Raw genomic sequence first — 22,711 nt, 5'->3', positions numbered from 1 at the left:
CTGTTATTTATGCTGGACTCTTTTTTTCAGTTCCCAAATTGACATTATGAACATGCCTCTTTAAGTCTATATGTGTAGATTTATATCTGGAAATCTTAATAAACACTTTATAATTTGATTTAGCTAAGATCCAAGCAATCACAGACATGGAATTTCTGACCAATCGGCATCGACCTTCATGTCCATGTCTGCGATAGGCTGGCTTTTGTGGCACCTTTGTGACTGGGTGCCCTGCTATGTTTCGAGCGCAGAAGAGGGATAATTTCTTTCGAGTAAAAATTTTTTTGATTCGACATATTTTTGAGTTTTTTGTGCATTTACTGTTTCAAATGCAAAATATTTGAATAATGGCACAAAAATCACTACATACCTGTGATACTAGATATTAATTCAAAATTAAAGTAATTTCCTTCACAACTCAAAAGTTTGGGTTTTTGTTGATACTTGTTCAAACCATAATAGTAGACTTACATAGGCAATCTCGGAATTCACATAACACTTTTCATAAGTAGCATGCTAATTCTGGATGTGGGGAAATGAAAAGATGTGGAGACTTTGGATTTAATGGTTTGTTGTTAGCAGTAAAGTATTGGTTGTGACATGTTAAGGTTAAGAAAGAAAGGGTTAAGAAACTTTAATATTATGTACTTTGAATTTTGCTCAAAGTTCATGATAATCCTACTTTTAACTGGCCACTGGTCCACTGTGGTACACATAAGAAGTCTATATGCCCGTAGAATTGTCTGACAATCGTCCAGTCACATTATAGACTTCATTATTCAAATAATGCAAATATATGTATTAGTATATATGTAAAGCCTTTTGTTCATGCCAAGCTGCTCTCCATGTTTGCCATTAATGTTTGCAACAGCAGGCTGCTCAGCTGTGGAAATCCTATTCAGTGGCCCCACAGGGAGCAGTGTCTTCAGGGAAATGGTCTAAAACCTAACAGCGAAAAAGTCTCATTGTGATCCACTGATTTGTTGGAGAATGGAAATCTGATGAAACGGCAGTTTGTGAAAGCGAAAAAATCGATTCATTTTTTTACTTTTTAATTTGAATTGAACTTCACTGAGACATATGTAATTGTTGTGTTGGTAAATCTTGTTGTTTTTAAAGGTGGGGTGTGATTTGAGGCTGGTGGTGGATGAGGAGGCAATGCATTGTGCGCTTGCTGAGCTCGGCAACAGCCATCTGTGTCAGTGGCACCCTTTACTTTGCCTCAGCTAACCGCCTCTCACTCTAATGTCACTGTAATTGGCCTAGTAACCATAACGACGCCTTTTTCCCTGGGGTGCAGACGCGTGGATCTGGGAGATCTCATTCAGGCAGATTGCCAGACAGAAATGGGAACCAGAAGGCTGATTACAGGCAAACACAGATATGGACTGTTTTTGAATTGCAAATGTCTGAGGTTTTAAATGTGTGGAGCTGGTGCTGCTAAAGCACACTACAGTGATATGAACAATGACTGAGAACCCAGATTGCGGCTTGGGTGCCAGTCTGGATTTGCAGAAGAAACAACCCTATTGAACTTCTGATCTCTCCTGGGACCGCTGTACTGTAGCAGATCCTGCAGCAGAATAATAGACCCAACAACGGAGCAGCCAGCTGCTTCCTTGTGATTACTCAGTCCTAAGATGAAAATGGTAAGAAAAAAAAGAAGCGATCAACCTCTTGAGGTGTACCTCTCTGATCATGCAACAAAACAACTCCTGGTTGCCAATTTAAACAAACTTCTTTAAAACAGATATAATGAAATGCTTAACTAAACCAAAATTTCTGCTTTTGGTAAACATTGATAGTAAGATGATAGAGATTTATAGTATTGCCTTATTTAATGAGCCTGTCCCTTAATTACTGTTATTCTGATGGCTAAGAAAGAAAAGCTCACAGACTCTGCAGTTTACTGTGATGACTATTTTTATACTGTAATAACAAAGAATCCTGTCCTGGAAACTCCCACAACAGTCTCGAGCCTTAGATGGATGGTAAACGGACAGCGGCAGGTCTTTTTCTTCTTTTACAGGTGTTCACCTTTAAGGAGTCACAATTTTTAGACATTTGGGCGTTTTAATTGCAAAATGAAAAGCACAGCGTAGGAACTTTGATCTGACCAAAGACTGACTTCAAAAAGAAATTCTAAACCATGACTTATAATTACTTCTTTTTTTTTTATTTCTTTTTTTTGAAGTGGAAGCATAATGTGGAATGTGGTTTTCCCAGCAGTATCTGTAGAAATCACCAACCAGTGTGGTGCTTGGTGATACATGCCTTTTGACAAGCATGGGGAATTCATGGAGCAGCTTTCAAATCCCTGTACCTTTGCAGCCCAATTATGGCATTCTGATGTTTTTCATGAGTCCTTCAGTCAGCCCAGCCGTGTGAAGAGCCTCGTGAGACGGATTAGTGCATTGTACCTGAAGGGCCTGAATGTGCGCATGCTTACAGCTCCATCATCTTCCATGTTTTGTCTTTTCTTTTTTTCTTCCACCTGCAACATAACGGATCCAGCACATCTCTCTGCAGTTTTTCTTTGAAAGGTTACGGCCTTTCCATCAAACCATGAGAGGATGAAACTGAGCTAGACTGCTTCAGGGGAAATTTTCTTTTTTTCCTGACCTCTGACACCCTCTTTTTATTTATTTTTTAGTATTTCTTTCTATTAGCATGCGCTGGATTGACTGTGTATATTAGAATCATGGGCTGTTTGCAATTATGGTCAAAGTGCCTGTGAGGCTCTTTCTCAGCACCGGGTTCTTCAGCACAGTCCACTGCAGGGCGCGCAGTTAGAATTTTAAATGGGATGCATGCTTGTGTGTTCAGACTGCCAAGCTGCCCGAGCCCGTGTGTGAACAACAGTGAAGTGTCTTTGTGTTGTGCGGTGAATCGGTGTGCCAGGAAAGACAGCAAACATCTCAGTCCTTCTTCATTTCTGATTTTATCTCATTCCCATTCTGCACGGCACCTTTGACGCCTCACGTGCATCCAACTTTAAAATAGAAAAAGATTTTTGGAAGTAAGCATTTGGACACAAAAACTTTTTTCTTTTTACAATTTAATGAAATTATGTGTTAAAGAAATGGTGTCCAACATTAACCTCAAAACTATTAAAGGATAGTGAACCATAAAATCCATGGTTAAAGTCCCACTCGATCATCTTTTGAGGTATTTTCAAAGCTCACCCAGGGATCTTTTAAGTATGGTTATGTCGTTTTTATAAAAAAAAAAATCTTTTTTTTTTTAAATTGTTGTTTTTTCAAGACGTAATTTCTCCAGAGCGGCACTAGTTAATTAAAAAATTCCCCTCTGAGTTGTGGGTGGGACTTTTGATGCAGGGTAAGCCCACCCCCACTTCCTGTCACCCATCTGGTTACAGGAGTGGGTCTTTAAAGGGTGAAAGTGGATTCCTTGTTTTACCACCTTTTTTTCTGCACTGAAGAGTACAGGCTCAAGTAAATCATTAGCTACAGTATTATCTCATTGAGGATATGTTTTACTTTGGAGCTCAGCATGACATTTTGTTTGTGGACTTTGAATACAAACTGACTATGCAACTCGAAGGGACTTGACTTTCCGGAGCTTCTGGCCTCACTCTGGTCTGTGAATAAAAGTCCAGCCAGGAAGGAAGAACGGAGGAGCTGCACTTTGTTTATTATAGCGAAGTGTGACTCCATGTGAGCGGCGATTCACGTGTCTGCGAGTCTGTGTGTGTTCTTGTGCTTCAAACTCCTACTCCTCTTCCTCTGCAGTGTCCTACATGACAGCCCCTAACACTGACCAGCGTTCATTGTTGCTGAATCACTTCTTTGGAATCCAGAATCAACTCAAGCACTCTGACCATCTGTGGATGAGTAACTAAACTGATCCAGACTGCACAGCTTTGTTCTGAATTCACCGGAGACTAGAATTTCCACAACTCTGAAATATCTGCTTAGCTTTCTGTTTTAGCACATTCCAAGAACTCATTATGGCTTTTTATGGGTTATTGTTTTGGTTTTTTTTGGTAGGTTTTTTTAGGTATGTCTACATTTATCTACTAGGTTTAGTGACTGTTGAAAAACCGAAAAAGTCCCAAAATGTAATATCTTTAAATGCATACTAAAAAAAATCTACTTTCTGTTGCTGCTGTTTCCTGATTTAAATTGTTTTGTCTTGTTTGTGGTTGCTTTATTATTATTTTTGTTTTAATTGGATGCAAACTGCAATACTTAGATGTAGGTGGTATCTGTTAACTTACTTTTTTTTTGAAAATGTTCTTACATTTAACCTAATTTCCCAATTTTTAGCCATTTAGTAGTTTTCACAACAATATTCTTGGGTACCAGCGTGTCCATCTCCATCTCTACATCATGTAAAATATGATCTTTGGCATTGTCTTTAGGGCTTCTTTGTTAGCCCCGCTGAAATTCAAGATGTGAGCTTCAGCTCCAGAAAGCCTTAGAGACCAGCTGCATTGATCTTTTTGCATCCTACCAAAGCCCGTCTACCTTTTCATCTCGACTCACTGGCTTGCTAAAGGACAGACTCAAAACCCCAAGGCTGAGAAAACCAGAGTTGACTTTTTTAGAGTTAAAGTTTATGAAGCCCAAAAATTATTGAATTAAAATCAAAAACCAAAAAAATACAGGGATTTTTTTCTTCTTCTCTCCTTTAATTTTTTGTTTTGAATTATGTGAGATTTCCAGGACAATTTACAACTAATGATTACTCCCAAGAAATGTGTTCCCATATACTTTATTGTTACTCATTTAACATGATTTAATTGACCAATAAATCAACTTTTTCTGATCTGTTGTTTATTTAATATAATGTATTTGGTTTCAGATTTAAACATAGTCTTTAAATCTAAACCAAAATGTTCACTTTGGGGGGGAAATCTGGACTAAATATATAGGGTGTTATCATCTGCCAACAAAACAACACAACCAACAAATCAAACACTTTACACATATCATTTAAAGGCATTAATAGTTAAGGTGCCAACACTGAGCTGCGTGGAAGGCCCAATGTTGCCTTCAGCATTTCCGATTTTTCTTGGTTCTGTTTTTGTGTGGGGATTTTGTGTTTGGGTCTAAACATAGAAACATTTTTTTCCACTCAGTCTGCATCAGCACCCCCACACAGTTCTCTCAGGTTATAAAGATAAACATGTGTGGGAAGTCATAAAGTGACTCAAGATGCCAAAAAAAAAATGAACAACCCAGTTGACTGGTGAACCAACAGTCACACGTTGTGATGCAAGAGATCATGAGTCAACACCGGTTTGTGCAAACGGCGTCCAACTTCTCATATGATACAAATTTCTCCTTTACGAAGTGTCACACCGCTTGAATTATCCTGATTTGTGAGGAATGAGTCGACCAGCTACTGACAAGCTTTTCATCAGCCATGCAGAGTAGAGATAATCCATGCTTGCATGTCTTGTGGTGGTTTAAAATTAAAAAAATCCAGCATATGGCACGCTAAAGATAAATTAAAATTTCAGCGGGCCGCTTATGGCAGATTATAAGATTCGTTGCACGTGCCCTCAATTTCCCCTCCTTTTTAAAAGTTGTGGACACCAAAGATTAGAGTCATTGGGTCAGTGGGTTTTGGCGAGGGACTGCATTTGTTTGAAGGACAGGCCTCTGGGGTTGGATTGATTGTCCCTTCACAACCAACCATCCATCAAGATTACAATGATGGGATTCCCCTGATTTCTGATTGGGTTAATCCTGTCTCCCCAAATGAGTCTTTTAATAAAAAAAAAACCCTCATCTGATCGAGGGACAGTTTAGGAGAAGAGGAAGGAATGAGTTCAAATTTGTAATATAGTTTTTTGTTTCTTCCCAATTTTTAAATGCAGAACTCAGCTGGTCAGTATTGCTACTATGTGTCAATTGTATGGACCATTTTTTCCAAATTAAATTGGGTGACCCCAATTATTTCCTATTTTGATGTATACTTTTTTGTAGAGGTGAGCAATATTCCACCATGCTAAAAAAGTTTTTACTCTAAACTACATAAATAGTTAAATAATAAAACATATAAACACCATATTTTTCTTTTCCTCTATAAGGGATTTACCTGGATTAATCCAGTATTTTCAAATTGAGGAAATCCTGCAGCCAGCCAGTCAGTCGTGCACAGAGAAAAAATGAGTTGGGTTATATTTGCCAACAAGGTCAGACTACAGGTGATTTTTGGATTATTGCTTGCCATCAATCTATGAGGCGGGGATGAAAATGGGAATTTCTATCTGATCACCAGTGATTACAGGATGGAAAATGAAATCTTTAATCATTAGAGTGATTATTTGAAGAAGGGTTATCCTAACCTAGATTCTGCTGTGCAGAAAGTCTTTTGCTGCTTTGCAGACTTGTGGTACAGTTGGATTAAAAAATGAAATACACCTTCAAAGTACTTGTTAGTTTGCTCCTTTTCTTTATGCAAAGATCTTTTCTGTCCTTTTATATTTAAATCTGTATGGCGATCGTCTGCTCCATATTTCTTCCTTAGCCCTTTCTTTATTTTGCCATGATCCAAGCTATTAAGAGCATTAGGAATCACATTACTTGTCCATTTGCTCTACTTTTTGCTGTCTGCCTTTTCCATCTGTGGAGTCACTGCAGAGCATGTGCAGGGGTGGCCAGCATCCTGCAGCTAGAGAGGGGACGGATGGGGGGATGGGGTAAGGCTCTCTGATGCAGCCCAGATGGAGCTTAACTGATCATCTCAGCAAAGTGACGCCAGTGTTTTGGGAGGTTTTGATCCACGGTGCTCAGCTGAACCTTCACTATAAAATGGCTGAATCACTTCTAAATGTCTTGAAACCGCAATCCTCACACATAATTTACATCCTGGTCCTGTCACTGCATCTCACGTTTGACCCTTAGATTTAGCTAAATACTAATAGTCAACTGACATTTTCTGCATTGTGTGTGTCACCAGGCGTTTGGACAAGCTCATTCCAACCACAAGAAAGTGGCAGCGGATGGAGAAAGCCGGGAAGAGTCTCTCATCCAGGAGTCCGCCTGTAAGGAAGCCTACTATGAGCAGAGAGTCCTGGACCTGCAGACCGAGATACGCCAGACACGCAACATTCTGACTAACACCCAGTCTGAGAACGAGCGGCTTGGCGTCATCTTCCAAGACATGAAAGACGTAAGACTGATAAAATTAAGATAGTCTGAAATTTGGAGTGATTATTAAGAATATAACGTGGGGTGTAAGAAAACTGCACAAAGCCCCTGACAACTGCTCCTGTTCGCAAGGATGCAACTGAGCAGCGGACTGCTTTGAACCCGGGCTTTAATTGAAGCATAAGGCCGACTTTTTTCAGATTTAATTGTAGCTTTGACCTTTTCTTTAAAAAGTAAAAATTGTTGTGTACAGTTTAGCTCCAGAAAAAAAGAGGAAAACTTCACTTTTACAGAAAGCAGTGATGCAAACCTAATTCAAATCCTAGGATACGGAGCTTTGCACACATCTCTTGTCTATATGGTTTACTAGTGTTTTTCTCAGGGTCAAAAGTGTTACAGCTTTTGGAAACGTATTTTCTTAAACCCCGATTTATTAGCCAGCCACTACAGTGATCCTGAGTGGAGGTGTCACAGAGAAAGCATAGAAGCCAAATGAGACTGTCCTAAATTACAGTAGACAGCAGAACTAGGCTTATTAAAATTTGTTTATTTTAGACTTGTGCTAAATGGCAACAAGTTGCTGTTAGCCTGAGCTAAGAATATGAGCACACATTCCTGAACGCTTGTTTTAATACAGTGAAGAATGCCAGCGTTGCTGCCCCACTTTGGACATTGTCTAGCCTCTACTGCTACCGTTTGCATGTATTCATACTTAATTGACCTCATTAAAGGCTACAGCAGAGAGCGTTGGGATGTGTCCCTGTGGTTATGTGGTGTCTGTGCAGTTGTGTGTAACCCTAGTGATGAGGACATCTCACTTGTAAGAAAGTAACTCTGGGCTGCACCAATAAGTCTCTATAAAAAAAAACGTTTGACCTACATTTGTGAGCCATGATGGAAGGAAAAGACGTGAATGGAGTATGACAGGAAGACTAGGAGGGCACCTTCCCTTTAGACAGGTTTCTTTGATGTTTAGGTTCAGACTCCTTTGAAAGCCAAGTCAAAGACGTGGTTAAAAAAACCTAGTTACCACCGGTTTTAATGTACCACATGCAAAGTCAATGTTCTTCCTGATATATGTTGCATCATCTGCTTATACTTTTAGTTTCTATCAGTGCTTTTCACTTGCTAAATATTAAAGTGGAAAGCATAAATGTTTTATCATAGGTTTTTACTCATGGGTTGCTACAAGATTTTTTTTAAGTTTCTTACATTATGTTTTTTGTTTTAAACCATAAAGCTAGTTTAGTTTTCACTTCATTAATTTTCTCATGTTTTGCTCAGTTGGATTAGCTGAGACTTCAGTTTGGCATCTCAGATTTAGCAATTTGGGGTAAAAGAATTAAAACCTGTGTCGGTAGACATCTGCTACAAATGATGCTGATTTTTTTTTTGTTTAAGTCACTGGAGACAGATGTGACAGAGCTTCTTACTGGGATTAGTAAAAGACTTAAAAATGGCATGCCCCTTAAAACGACTTAAGCTCCAGAAAAAATCATACTCCACTATAATTTGGTCAGCTGCTCTTCAGATAATTATAACTATGGGAGTTATGGAAACCAGTTTTTCCCCATAAGACATGTTTTTGGAATTGATATTCATGTTCCTGCATTAATCTCCCCCTCAGCCTGCAGGCATTCATCAAGTATCTACTTGAACTGGATGACCATAGTACTTTAGGTTATTTTTACTTTCATAAATGGTTTGTGAAATGAGAACTGAACAACTGAATGTGTAATTTTAAGGTACAATTTATGGTTTTATTTAGATTTTTTATAAATTCACACATTTTTATTTGAAAAACTGATTATTTATAACCAAATAATGTAAAAAAAAAAAAATCATAACGTATGTTGACTCAACAGTCCAGGTTTATGATGCGTTTTACTGGCATATTAATGCTGGTCCATATGGCACTGCCATTCCCTTTATGGACACCCCGGTGCACCGCAGTAGGCCTCCGATTGGGCTAACTGGTCGCATAAAAGTGTCTGGAGTGTAAACTGCCTCATGTATAGGAGATGGACACCCCCCCTAATGTTTCTTTGGTGGGTGCTAGGAGCGTGTGTGGCAGACGAATGGAAAAAGCCAGGGCACTGAGGTTGGCATTGTGACCAAACCATCAGCTCTCAAAGAAGCCTTTGTCTCCATGATTTCAAATTAGCCCCATTGCCTAGGCTGGAAGAGCAGGAGGAGGGCACTAGTCAATGGAGTGAATGTTACAAAAGAAAGAGAAGAGCCTTAAATCCTTTGGAGAAGATGGACTTAATGAGGGTAAACCGTTTGCCAGTTTTGGATCCTATTCTAAGAAAGATTGACTAGTGGTATAAAACCAGGAGGTTGACTGAACGACCACATTATGTAGATTTTACCACACAAAGAATAATAAAAATGGATGCTTTAATTACTGCGGTGGATTTGGTCTTTGTCTAAACCTTTCATTCAAAGCCGTTTTAGTTCCAGAATTGTATTTTGAACATACCTCACAATTTGAGCCTCCCAGACGTTCGCTCCTGCCAAAGAATCTGATGATGGCCCAAAGCACTGAAAATCGAGATTTCTCTGCTACAGCATGGTGTACAGGATTATACTCCCACAAAGAACCAGTAACATTGTAAGGAGGCGCAGGCTAAAAGGCATGACTTCATTAAATTCAATCTCATGTCTGGAGAGGATTGTTAACATAGTTATGCCTGCTATTATCCTCTCAGATGAAGAAGACACCGACTGGCTCTCAGAAAATTAGGGTTTACGAAAAATTATCTACATTTTAACCATTCAAATGTGAAAATGGTGCAGATTTGTTTCACCTTCCTGGCATAGACCATAAAGTTTTCAGACCTTTTTATTCAAATGTAAGAAAAAAAATTAAATATACCAATAAGAAATGCAGCCTTTAGGTTTTCAATCGAAGTATAATGGAGTAGATGCTAACGCGATCTGTCAAGCCTCACTTTGATGAATGATGGGTCAGGGTTTGGTGCTACTGAGATTCAAAGAGCAGTGCTCATTGTTCCCAGTTATTATCATCCGATGCCATGAGGCTAATGTAATATTACCCTCGTTCCTTGGAGGCTCTGAGGTTTGGATGTCGACTGCCTGCCTTGTTATTTCTTGTGACATCATTGCCAAGATGGATCATCTCCTTTTCTTTGCTAGATGAGAGGAATATACCATGTGAGGGGACAAACAGACACAAGGTTGAACCATTAGTACCAAAAATAATAACTGAAAAAGTAATAAAATGTGATGAGAAGTAGTAAAAACTGTCTAAATAAAGCTATTGAATGGACAAATGTTTCCATTTTCTACCCTGAGTACTGCCATGACAAGTGATTGACTATGTGCTGAAAGCTCACAATAATTAATGGAGTGCTTGGTCTGTCTCCACCCTATCTTCCATGTGTCTTGTAGACTGATTGCAACTTGGAAAAGCAAATTTAAAAAAAAAAAAAAAAATATAGATATATATATATATATATATATATATATATATATCTATACACATATCTATATATATATATATCTATACACATATCTATATATATATATATATATATATATATATATATATCTATACACATATCTATATATATATATATATATCTATATATATATATACACATATCTATATATATATATATACATATATATATATATATATATATATATATATATATATATATATATATATATATATATATATATACATATATATATATATATATATATATATATATATATATATATATATATATATATATATATATATATATATATATATATATATATATATATATATATATACATATATACATATATATATATATCCAAAGGGTTTCCATTGATTTTTCATTGTTCCAGTAATGGGTGATACTTTGTTAGTTTACCAAACCAAAAAGGCTTTCTATGCAGGATCAATGTGTACAAATAAATCACCAACAGCACACCCGATCTGAACTATAACATCCACTAATGGCTGTTAACAGATTTTTCTGCTTTTGTCTACCCCCTCCTGTAAATGACCTCAAAATAGCTCATCCACTCTTTGGGATGAAAAGGCACGGTGTCGCCCTTTGGGCTTTTCAACAGTGACACACCAGCCATCACTCATGGAGCTGCTATGACTTTTATGCCTTTCATTAGGAAATGTGACCTTAACTGTTGTTTTTTCCCTGCTCTGTGGAGTCAGGAAAGCCTTAATAGAATGACAGCTGCCGGCAGCAAAGATGATGATAAAAGCAGCCCCTGCTCTCCCTTGTTTGGTAGGTTTTGACAACAGCACGCTGCCCCGAAGCCTCATTATTCCCCCACATGGTTTAAAGCTGCTCCACATCTGCTTTTCAATCGCCCTATAGGTAATCATCTGAGGCATTTAGGTCATAAGTTTGATTCAACATGGTGGGGCATAGCTTTCTCTTGCTGCACAAAAAGGGGATTCAGGGTTATTTTTCCTTTAAGATCTCCAGAGACCTCCAGGAAGACGTAAACACTTCTGCTCTGGCTGCTCCTGTTCATCAGCTCCAGTGGACCTTAAGCTCTAAAGCAGTTCAGCTGAGACTGATCCATGCTATCTAAACTCACAAAGAGCGTGGGAGGACAGAAGCAAAGAGGGGGGTTAGAAAAATCAGAGTAGCACATTTTGCTAAATATTAAAAGGAAGAGCAGTGGTAGTTGAGCAAGGGGTGTGTAACCTAAGTGCAGCCATCTGGGAGCTGAAAGTGCACACTGGAGTGCAGGGGAAAGAGTGAAATGCAGGTCAAGGGACTTTAGAAGATGCAGAGAGGATAAAGCAGATTTTTTTATTCATCCTGTCTGCACTGTTAAATTAATAATACTTCCATGTACCATCTGCGGGTCTCACCATCATCGCTAAGGCGGCCAAACTGTGCGTAGGAGGCAAGAGGCTGTATGGATTTACAGAAATGCAAGTTGGCTTCGTTGGAGTTGGAAACAACACAAAGTGCCTTTAACAGAGCATTAAAGCAGCCATAATCGTAGACTTATGTCTATTAAGCACCAAACTTTTTTATATTGCATATTGACAGACTGGGACACTTTACACAGATATACAGCTTATAAAGGGTTTATCACACTTAAAGTAAACCAAGAGTTATGAAGAGATTTAAGCAGAGTTCAACTTAAAAAAAACCTTTAATGCTAAGAGTTCAGAAATACCAGGACCGATAGGTTTTTTGTTGTTGTTGTTGTTGTTGTTGTTGTTGTTGAGGGGTTCTTAGACATCAATTTTTATTATACATATAAATACATACAATAGTCCTCACTAAGGGGGTTTATCTTTGATATGCCCTAAATGGCGGTGGAAGGTGGAAGTGCAAGGTTGTCCTGCATATCATGAGCAAAGGTAAACGGCTTAAGACAGAATTTGTCTGCTTTAGTAAATTGGGTTGATAAAAGTCTTGTCTGTAAAAGTGGTGGTCAAGTAAAAGGTAATTCAGTGAATAAGAGGATCAACTGTTTTTTTTTTTTTTGTTTTATTCCCTCCTTCCTCAATACTTAAGATTTCAAGAGGTTTTAGTGTCATTTCAACCACAAACAGATGGCCCAGTGCATAATGAAATCAAATGAGGACCTGATGATACCCAAACACATGATACAAGGTCACATTAAAGGGCATAGTTTGCAGTGTTAAAGAGAAAAATGTCCTCCAAATCAGCAACTGCAGCAAATGCATGTTTCCTGGCAGCCTGGTCTGTACATGAGTGGAGTGTGAAAGCTGTCCAACTCAAGTAAACAAGTGAAAAATGTTGACCAACATTGTCCATTTAAAACCAAGGTCACCATTTTTATTTAGAGATGAAAGCATCTTTTGGACGTAATGTTGCAGTTTGGTCCTGCATGTGTGTAAGCACCAAGCCCTCTGTCATCACACCACCGTAAGTGGAAAAAAAGTAACACCACCTCAAGCCATTGTTGGTACACCAGCTTGTTCTTCAAAAAATCCCTCTGATTCTTATTCTGACTTAATTGTGACGAATCCAAAACATTCCCCAGAGATCTGTATGTTCCCCACCAAATTAATTATTACTACAGCACACATGCACCCCCTACCCTGCTCCTACTGTCTGAAGGCTTCGGTGCGGTGTGAATACAAAGACGAGGTGAAAAGATCATGACCTGTCCATGAATTCTGATTAGATTGGAGTCACATCCTAATTAGTTGGTGGCTTTTATTCATCTGGATTGAACAGCACTGACCCTCCAGCTGAGACACATAAACCCAGTCTGGGAGGAGACCTGAACAGCCAGCTGGCACAGCTTTGCTGATTTAAAAAAAATAATAGTAAAGCCGTTGGGATTATCACAGTCTAATGATTTATCTGTGTGTTTTGGTTGCTACAAAATAATAGTATTGATGCTTCTTTTTGCTTCAAATCAGCTTTTTGTAGCATAATAGGTTAGTAGAAGAAGTGAGCTAATATTTAATGTAGGATTACAGAAACACCAGTGCTTTCACACAAAAACACCCACGCTTTACACGCATACACAACACTCTGGCGAGTATGCACACGTTTTCAAAGATCATCTTCCCTGTGAATAATGGGGTTATTAGCAAAGCATGTACTCTTCATCAGGGATCATCATGTTTTTATTTTATTTTAGTTTCTCCTAATTACGGTAGCTGAGTAAAAGGCAGACAAATTCAAATTCTGGAAAAAAGAAATATGTTTACATATGTCAGTAGAACAAAATTTAAGTCTGAATACACCTAGGCGAACCCTGGTCCGATACCAGGAACCGCCCACTGACCCGTCTTTCAAGTTGGTCTTGGTTCGTTTCCAATCGGATTGAGCTTCGATTCGCTCTGACTTTTCTCAATGTGAATAGGCTTTGTGCTTGGAGCGAAACAACTGGACCAAAACCAAACCAAAAAATGGCCACCGTAGTTTGGCATTACAAAGAATGTAAACAGTAACATGGCAACCATGACACTTAAATACAGCAACTCATTAAAATGTAGTCAGATGAATGGAGGCTTATTAGAACAACTTTTAACATGATACACATTGCTTCTCGCACTGTTTTTCCGACAATCTATATGTCATAATCACTTATCAGCGTACCTTCTTAGCCGTGCCTCCTTAGTAACTGCCTTGCAGCATGCCTACAACGTACTAAAGTGGCAAATATAAAGTATTGTACCTGATGCAAATAAAAAAAAGTTTAAAATTGGTCACAAATAAAGTTTATTCCGACTAGGACTGCAAAGCGTAGGATTTCCATTATTCTTTTTCTCGTTGTTTTTGCCCCACCCTAGTAATTCCTGGCCAATGACTGGGGAGGTCTTTAGTCACATAATTACTGCAAAGCAAAGCTTTTTGCTGGGGGGCATCTGTCCTGTAGCTCCGGCCCTGGTGCACAGATAAGTCGACATGATTTTCATACCCCTTATTGCATTTTTCTCACCTGTGCTGATTATCTCCCTCACACCACAATGATTCCTGATGAAGATTAGTCACAGCTTCCAACCTACTACTGAATGTCCACTACTAAGAGAGAATAATATCTTTTGATACCATTTGAAATGAATGTGAGCTCATTTCTGGCTCACTGCCCAGAAAGACACCTAACACCTTGTCCTCTAGCAGGCACACAAAGACTTTAGGGTGTTCGACCTTTGGTTTTTGATCTACTGCTTAGGAAGCAGTGTGAAAAACTGTTTTATTTAAGAGCCATCGGATCAACCAATGCATAATTCTCCTGTCCACTTTGTTTGGTGCAACAGAATTGTGAGATGGTGGAACTTCAGAGGAATCAGCTGCGTGATGACATCAAGGAGTACAAGTTCCGAGAGAGCCGTCTGCTGCAGGACTACACCGAGCTGGAAGAGGAGAACATCTCACTCCAGAAGCAGGTTTCTGTGCTCAAACAGAGTCAGGTAAGGGCAGAGTAGAGCGGCACCACTCTGTATTCCACACTTTAACCACACAAACTGCTACAAATTATGGAAATACTACAAGTAGATTGAGAAGGTAGAGAAGTGTAAAAAACATTGCCTCTCCTCTGTTACCAGGTGGAGTTTGAGGGTTTGAAGCATGAGATCCGGCGTCTGGAAGAAGACACTCAGTTTCTCAACAGCCAGCTGGAAGATGCCATCCGCCTCAAGGAGATCGCCGAACGTCAACTGGGCGAGGCTCTGGAGACCATCAAGACTGAACGAGAGCTGAAGGCTTCATTGAGGAAAGAGCTGTCCCACTACATGACCATTGGGGACAGTCTTTACCACAGGTAAATAGAACCGAGACGCTGCTTCCATTCTGAAGATAACAAGAATTTAAAACAACTCTCACCTTTAGTCCTCTCAGTATTTCTCTGGATGGCCTTAAGTTCAGTGACGATACTGCCACAGAGCCGAATAATGATGAAGGTCTGCATGGATACGAGAATAGTTTCACCAAGCTGGCCAATGAGATCGCAGAGGACAACCGCGTCTTTACACCCAAAAAGGAGGAGCTCTTCTGTCCTGTGCCCAGCCTTGTAGACGACCTGCTGAGTGAACTGAACATTTCAGAGATCCAGAAACTCAAACAACAACTGATGCAGGTTTGATTGTTTGTTTGTATTTCTGCAATACACACATGATGTCTCATTTTGCTATGAAATATTGTTCATTACTCTGTTGAATTACGGTATATTGATTTTAGGTAAAGTTTTTTTTTTTTTTTTTAAGTCATGCTCCAGTCTGCAGCAGAAATGTAAATCCTTTTAAAGCAAAGTTAATCCAGATAGAGATACCATCTCCAGGCTGCTCTGGGCCCTTAAGGCTGCAGGTGGTGGCACAGAACAACCTGCCATCTGCTTCCTCGTCGCTCAATGAGCCCAAGTTCACGCCACATTTTTCCCTTTGCACTGCAATAGGCTTGTGGACCTGTAGATGCGATAGTTTGGAGAATTATTATTTTTTGTGCTATTTATACATAAATACATTTGTTGAATTGACATGTAATCACCTCAGTGGAACCCTGTTTTGGCAACAAATCTCTACGGAAGCATTGAGCTGAAAATGCTGGTGAAGATCTGAGTAATCCTAGCTAATTTGAGACAGCAGTGTGTCTTATTTCTGGCTAAAGCCACCTGACAGTAATTTCCCAGAATCCTGACAGAAATCAAATCATCTTTCAATCATACCTGATTTATAAATGTATACATTTTAATAATATTGTAACACCTAAAAATTCGACTACAGGTTTTATTAGACATTCAAAAATAATGTTGAAGCTGTTTTTATAGAAAATCCTATGAGCCGTCTTAAGCATGTGTGCATGTAGAAAAAAGAAGCATAAGTTAAACTTTAGTCAATTTTATATGCACAGACCTTTGTATAATTTACAGATCAGCTACTGAAATGGCTCTTTGCTGAAACGCGCAGAACCGGCTCTGTAAGACGACCCATCTGGGCTTTATGCCAAGAGAACCTAGTCCAGCAAAACTTCATCCTCAGTCTGCTACAGAGCTGTTGAAAGACGTTGCACACATAATTAAGTAACGCCATCCTGACTCATCACTGTGACATTTGAACACTGGATCTCATTGTCTGGTTCTGTTTTGATGGCCTCTTCTCAGATGGAGCGTGAGAAGGTCAACCTGCTGTCCAACCTGCAGGACTCCCAAAAACAGCTAGAACAGGCAAATGGCGCTCTGTCAGAGCACCAGGAGAAAGTCAACCGCCTCACTGAAAACCTCAACGCTATCCGCAAGCTTCAAGCCAGCAAGGAGCGCCAGTCCGCCTTAGACAACGAGAAAGAACGCGACAGCCATGAAGATGGAGACTACTATGAGGTAGACATCAACGGACCAGAGATTCTCGAGTGCAAGTACAAGGTAATTTACTTCTTGTTTAAAGAGGGCTGTACAAAATTTGATGAAACACATGATAAAAACATCTGCATTTGGGGGTTTTTCAACGCATGGTCATTTTTTCCAGGTGGCTGTTTCTGAGGCTGGAGAGCTGAAGGAGGAACTCAAGACTCTAAAGGCGGAATACCAGTCCTGCCAGTCCCGCTACGATGAAGAGCGCATCCGTTTAGAGAACGATGTCACTACTTTGGGAGAGAAGCTGGCAACTCTGGAGAAGACCAGTCAGATAGACAGAGAGGAAAAAGCTAAGCTGGAAAAGGAGCTGCGCAAGGTGAGATGGTCCTCATTATGCTGTAATGTGAATAAGCATTTGATTTGATCTTTCAGAAATTTCTCTTTGCTAATGATTATTCCTTCTTTTTTCTGTAGTTAAGCGATGTGGCTGGTGAGTCCCAGGGAAGTCTGAGTGTAGCACAGGATGAGCTGGTCACATTCAGCGAAGAACTGGCAACCCTCTACAACCATGTCTGTATGTGCAACAACGAGACGCCCAACCGTGTCATGCTCGACTTTTACAAGGAGGGTAAGGGCGGACGGAGCAGCCCAGAAGGCCGTGGCCGCCGCTCTCCAATACTGCTCACCAGAGGTCTCTTCCCAGAGCCTGGGAAGGCTGACCTCAGTGATGGGGCTCCCTCACCAGTCTCCTCTCAGCCTTCTCCTGTGTCTGACCACCGACGCGAGCCCATGAACATTTACAACCTGGTTGCCATCATCCGAGACCAAATCAAACACCTCCAGCTGGCAGTGGATCGTACAACTGAGCTGTCACGCCAGAGAGTGGCTTCTCTAGAGCTTGGCTCTGTAGCCGACAAAGACAAGGAAGCCTGCATGGAGGAGATCCTCAAACTGAAATCCCTGCTCAGCACCAAACGGGAGCAGATCGCCACTCTGCGGACAGTCCTAAAGGCCAACAAGCAGGTCGGTTCATGCATTTTGCATCTGCTAGCAAAGATGTTCGGGAAGAAAAGCAGAATGAGAGAGCTATTTGAAGTCTTCTCAGCTGTCACAGCAGACGAGCTCTATAACAAGCTGGAGAGGAGACGGTAGCCATATGGTGGCAGCTGCCCTAAGTATGTTAGTAGTCAGGAAACAGGAGCAGCAATCCAACACACGGGGCTCTAAACCAATGTAGGGTGGGGATGCAGTTGTCTCGTAGCCCGTTAAACTATGCGTCTTGATATTAATAATCTATTCAAAGAACAAACCTTTGACATTAGAAAATAATGGGGGAAAACCCTCAATAACTTGAATGTTACAGCTAAGAAACAGGTCTTTCAGTCCACGTTAACCGAGTTAGACTTCCTGCTCTTCTTGTCACCTCGCAGACAGCTGAGATTGCTCTGTCCAATCTGAAGAGCAAGTACGAGAATGAGAAGGCCATGGTGACTGAGACCATGATGAAACTGAGGAACGAACTGAAAGCCTTGAAGGAAGACGCCGCCACCTTTTCCTCTCTTCGCGCCATGTTTGCCACACGGTAAGAGGCGTAACTCCACCCACTCAGCAGACACGTCTTCTATCTATACCTGCTGCTGACACACAAATGTTACTTGCTGTATCTCCAAAAAACAGTTTACAGATGGAAAATTAGTTTCATTTTCTCTGCCTTTATTGATCACCAATAATTATGAACTGTGCAAGCTATGCTGTTGTACAGATAAAATCATAAATTGTGGTATTTGTAAAACTATTACTGCAGGCATATGCACTAAAGCAAGATACCTAAAGACAGGATTATTGTTATAATGTAATCCATGTTCACCATATGCTGGGTTTTATCTACATGCTGGAACACAGCATGTTTTGTTTCGGTCATCATCAGCCCCAAAAAGAATGATTAAAACCAATTGTAACTGGCGAATGCATTTGGTACAGTATGTAATCAGGGTGTCACAAAAACATTGTTTATGAGCAGTGACTTAGTCTCTGATGGGCCTGCACACTTGCTAATCTTTTCTGATTCCCAGGAGAAGCCGGTCAAAGGTCCCCATCCATAATCCCACTTCAGTTTGGTCTGGATTAGACATTCAACACATAGTAGACTAAGTGCTAATGCTGCCTGATTGTTTATTTGTGTACAAGTGCATGTAAGGGTGTACACTTGAGTCAGGAAAAGTGTTAGTATTGGAAGTGGAGACTTTAATGAGATGCTGGGCCTGTTTGATCAGAGTTCTTCATTAAGTTTTCAGGAAAAGGTTTGCTGAGCAGAAACACTTCATAATTTAGACTTGATTCCATTTCTTGGTGATGCTTGTTTGGCAAAGAGAGGGGTTGGGCTTGCATTGTAATGTACCTTTAAAGTTTTAGGATTTTGTTGGTCCCTCAGCACTTCTTTGGTTCTCAAGTACGTCATTGTTTCTGAAATGTATGTGCAGAAAAGATTATACATACTATGCATACAATCTCTGATCTATTTTTTGGAGAAATCCATGGTGGTTGGGGCTTCTTTAAAACTAGATCTTTTACTTGTGCTCCTTTGGACTGGCTTTCAAGCACCGCATTAGTATGCCATTTATTTATTTTCCTAAGTTGACTCCATCAATGGACATGTTTTCTCCCATGTGCCTGAAACATCTCCATCATACGGTTCTGAAGTGCCCGACCCCATTTAACCACCCCTAATCGGGAGTTACATTCACTTTGTTTATGGTATTCATGCATTGGTATGTAAATTTCCTCCTTTACGGCTCGTAGTTGGGTCAGGGAACTCCTTTGAGAGGGTAGGGGACTTGACCAGGAGAAGTTTCCCACACTCCGTCCCCCTTTGTGCTCCCAGTCCCCCTTCCATCTTTCATAAACAGCAAATACTCTGTTTTGAAGTCATCAGGGGAAAAGGGAGGAAGAAGCATGCTGAAGCTCTCTACAGGAGCCCGATTTTTCATGGTAATCACCTCTGACGGCGTGAAAGCTGGATTCCTGTGTTGCGAAAGAGTAAAGGATGTTGTCTTAGACAAACAAAATAAGAAATACATTCAAATATAGCATTTGTTGTTTTTTTTTTAGATTTAATAGGTAATCTTTATGTTTTTGTGCTTCTCAGTCTTTTTGTGCCTCTCCAGCTGCACTCTGGTATCATGTTAACAGCAAGCGCCGGCCTCTTGCATTCCTTAGACATGTCTCAGCATGCTCTGAGCTTCTGTCCCTGCTGAACAAGTCCACACTTGCTCTCACATGCTCCTTTCACTCAGTCCTCTGTGTTTTTTATTCTTGTCCTCTTTTTCTTTCTTCTACCTCCTCCTCTGTTGTTCTTCTCTGGGACATCAGTGGGAATGAAGGTGGATGCTGGATCCCAACATAAGGATGCAGATGATGTACTTCTTTGTCAATCTTGTGAATTTGGCAACTCTTTATCCCCAGGAGGCAAACAGCTGCCTCCTCCCCCCTCCTTTTCCTCTCCATCCATTGTGTCTCAGCAGGCCTCAAAGGCTTCCTTTCTGTCCCAACAAAATCCACAGAATAGACCCCACGTATTTTTCCCGGGAAAATCACACGGCCTCCCACCCCTGTGCCAGGACCGACTGAACTTCACCACCACCCCACACACCCCCACGGTTGTCTCCCGTTTCAAATGGGGTCTAATGAAGTAGCACTGATCCCTTTTGTCTGGGTGTGTGTCCCACAGGGAATCAGGCTGCACACACACACGGAGAAGAGAGGGCACTGTTTGTGTTTGGATGGTGGTCCGGCAGGGACAGAGTTCACATGACCCACAACCGTGTGCAGTACCACACGCTGCAGAAACATCTGTGCTTGCTTTCTGACTCTTGACAGCCAAACGTCTTAGACTTTTTCTACGAGCAGAAGTTTAATCAGATTAAATGGGTGATTAAATTGATTTTTGTTTCTCCATAGCTTGAAATTAACTTACTAATTAATAATAATTGCACCTAACTGAAGTAATTAAGATTTATTTCAATGAAAAAATCCGATTAGGAGAGGAGATTTTCCAAATACAAGTAAATTGTTTTAAAATTGGAATTATACTAAAGGAGCCAATGAGGGTACTTATTAAATTATGTAAATTGTTAATTAGTTGATCAGTGTTCATTTAAGCAACACAAGTCTTATTTTTTCCTGTATCAAAAACACAGAGAATATGGATGAGCAGCATGGAGAAATGTGAGGAAGGCTGATGCAGGGGAGCAGGTTTGAACACCAGCAAGGACGTGATGGGGCCTGAGAGGCGAGATAAGAGCTAGAAGGAAAGATGAGAAGACGTGACAGTGCTGCAACAGCAGATGACTTGTAAAGATAAAATACCTCAGCTGTAAATCCAGCTGAGTGACACCGTTTTTTTTTTTTTTTTTTTTTTTTTACCTGTTAAGTATGAAATGCATGGACATATCCAAGGGTGCTTGTCGGGGAAGGAGGTAATGTCGCAGTGCAGCACCCAGCGGTGAGGAGCAGAAGGCAGACTTCATATCTTGCAGTGTTTGGCACATTGGTGAGAGCTGAAAGAGGTCAAATGTTTTAACAGTTTAAAGAGACTCCAGGAGCAAGAAAACACAACTCCTCTTCTCATATTCATTCTTTGCCCTCACATTCCTCACACCATCTGGCTCATGCCTTCTGCCTGAAACTAGGGTGAAGGCAGCTGTGGGCAGCTTGTTCATATCTTGCAAAATATTTGACCAAACTAAAGAGCAGGTTTGTCTTGAGCTTCATTTGTGAAATTTGGTGCAAAGGACTGCAGTACTAACAAGTTTTCCAACACATGTGGAGTGGCTCCTTGGTGCCATCTAGTGGAGATAAAAACAAATGCAGGCATAAATTTTTACTGTTTTTGACATCATCTCAAGTTCACACTTGTTTCATGTTATATAGTTATTATAGTTTATTGATATTATTTAATTTTGGAAAATATTGTTTTCTTAATTGTAATAAAGTCTTTTTAAAAAGAACTTTAGTCAAATAATATGTTTCCAGTTTTAGATTTCTATGTGGTACATTTGGACACAAACTATACTCTGTAATCTTTTAAGCACATTAGTGAGTTCTGCTACATTCTTGTTTTCTCTAACAGTTGATGAATGATAGTTTGCTTGGAATTGCTGTTATAAGAACCAGTGGCCATGTAGAGGTCATTTTGGTCACACAGGACTTTTCTTATGGATGGACAATTTGTTAAATGCTGAGGTAATGAGGAAAAAAGAATTGTGCTAAATGTCACATCTTGTTTTGAGTCATTACAGTAAAAATGTCTTACCTGACAATTGTAAATCAGTTATATACCTTTTTTTTGTATGAATATTGAATTTTGAGTTGGTATTCCTAATGTCTTTCATTTAATGTATTTTATTTTAATCCAAAAATATGTTTTGTTTCAAGATTCTCCCTCCTTTATCTGTGTTTATATTTATAGGCCACGTCACTGACCCTGAGACGATATCATATTTTTAGATCTCTGGTTGATGCAAAGGTTTAGCATTAGGCTTTTAATTTTATTTTTTATTTTATATGAAAGGAACAACAGAAAAAATAAAAACTGAGTGTGAGCGTTTGAAATAAATCGATGGAACTTTAACATTATTTGCAACTAAAATAATAATAATGGCGGAATACTTGTAGCCTAGGTAGCAGTTAAAGTGAGCATAAAGAAAATAGAAATTAAGTGATTGACATTTTATTATACTTCAGAACGGCAGAAAGTCTCTACCTGATGTTGAGGTTTAAAATAAAAACATGCGTAAGTGACTGTAAAATGCTCT

General features: G+C 39.8%; 1 protein-coding gene across 3 annotated transcripts in view; it reads left to right on the top strand.

Moving 5' to 3' along the window:
* The window catches only part of LOC101171665 (protein bicaudal D homolog 2), a 36,848-nt gene that overhangs the window by 8,784 nt on the left and 5,353 nt on the right, over nucleotides 1-22,711 (top strand). For all 3 annotated transcript variants that reach the window (XM_020704771.2, XM_020704770.2, XM_023956699.1), the window contains exons 2-9: nucleotides 6,934-7,146; nucleotides 14,872-15,024; nucleotides 15,160-15,374; nucleotides 15,443-15,689; nucleotides 16,710-16,967; nucleotides 17,071-17,274; nucleotides 17,373-17,921; nucleotides 18,329-18,480. In XM_020704771.2, the coding sequence (XP_020560430.1) occupies nucleotides 6,934-7,146; nucleotides 14,872-15,024; nucleotides 15,160-15,374; nucleotides 15,443-15,689; nucleotides 16,710-16,967; nucleotides 17,071-17,274; nucleotides 17,373-17,921; nucleotides 18,329-18,480 (1,991 nt within the window). The remainder of the gene's footprint in view (nucleotides 1-6,933; nucleotides 7,147-14,871; nucleotides 15,025-15,159; nucleotides 15,375-15,442; nucleotides 15,690-16,709; nucleotides 16,968-17,070; nucleotides 17,275-17,372; nucleotides 17,922-18,328; nucleotides 18,481-22,711) is intronic.

The sequence above is a fragment of the Oryzias latipes genome, chromosome 7 (genome assembly GCF_002234675.1).
Source record: "Oryzias latipes chromosome 7, ASM223467v1".
NCBI lineage: Eukaryota > Metazoa > Chordata > Actinopteri > Beloniformes > Adrianichthyidae > Oryzias > Oryzias latipes.
This window is presented reverse-complemented; position numbering and strand designations above follow the sequence as displayed.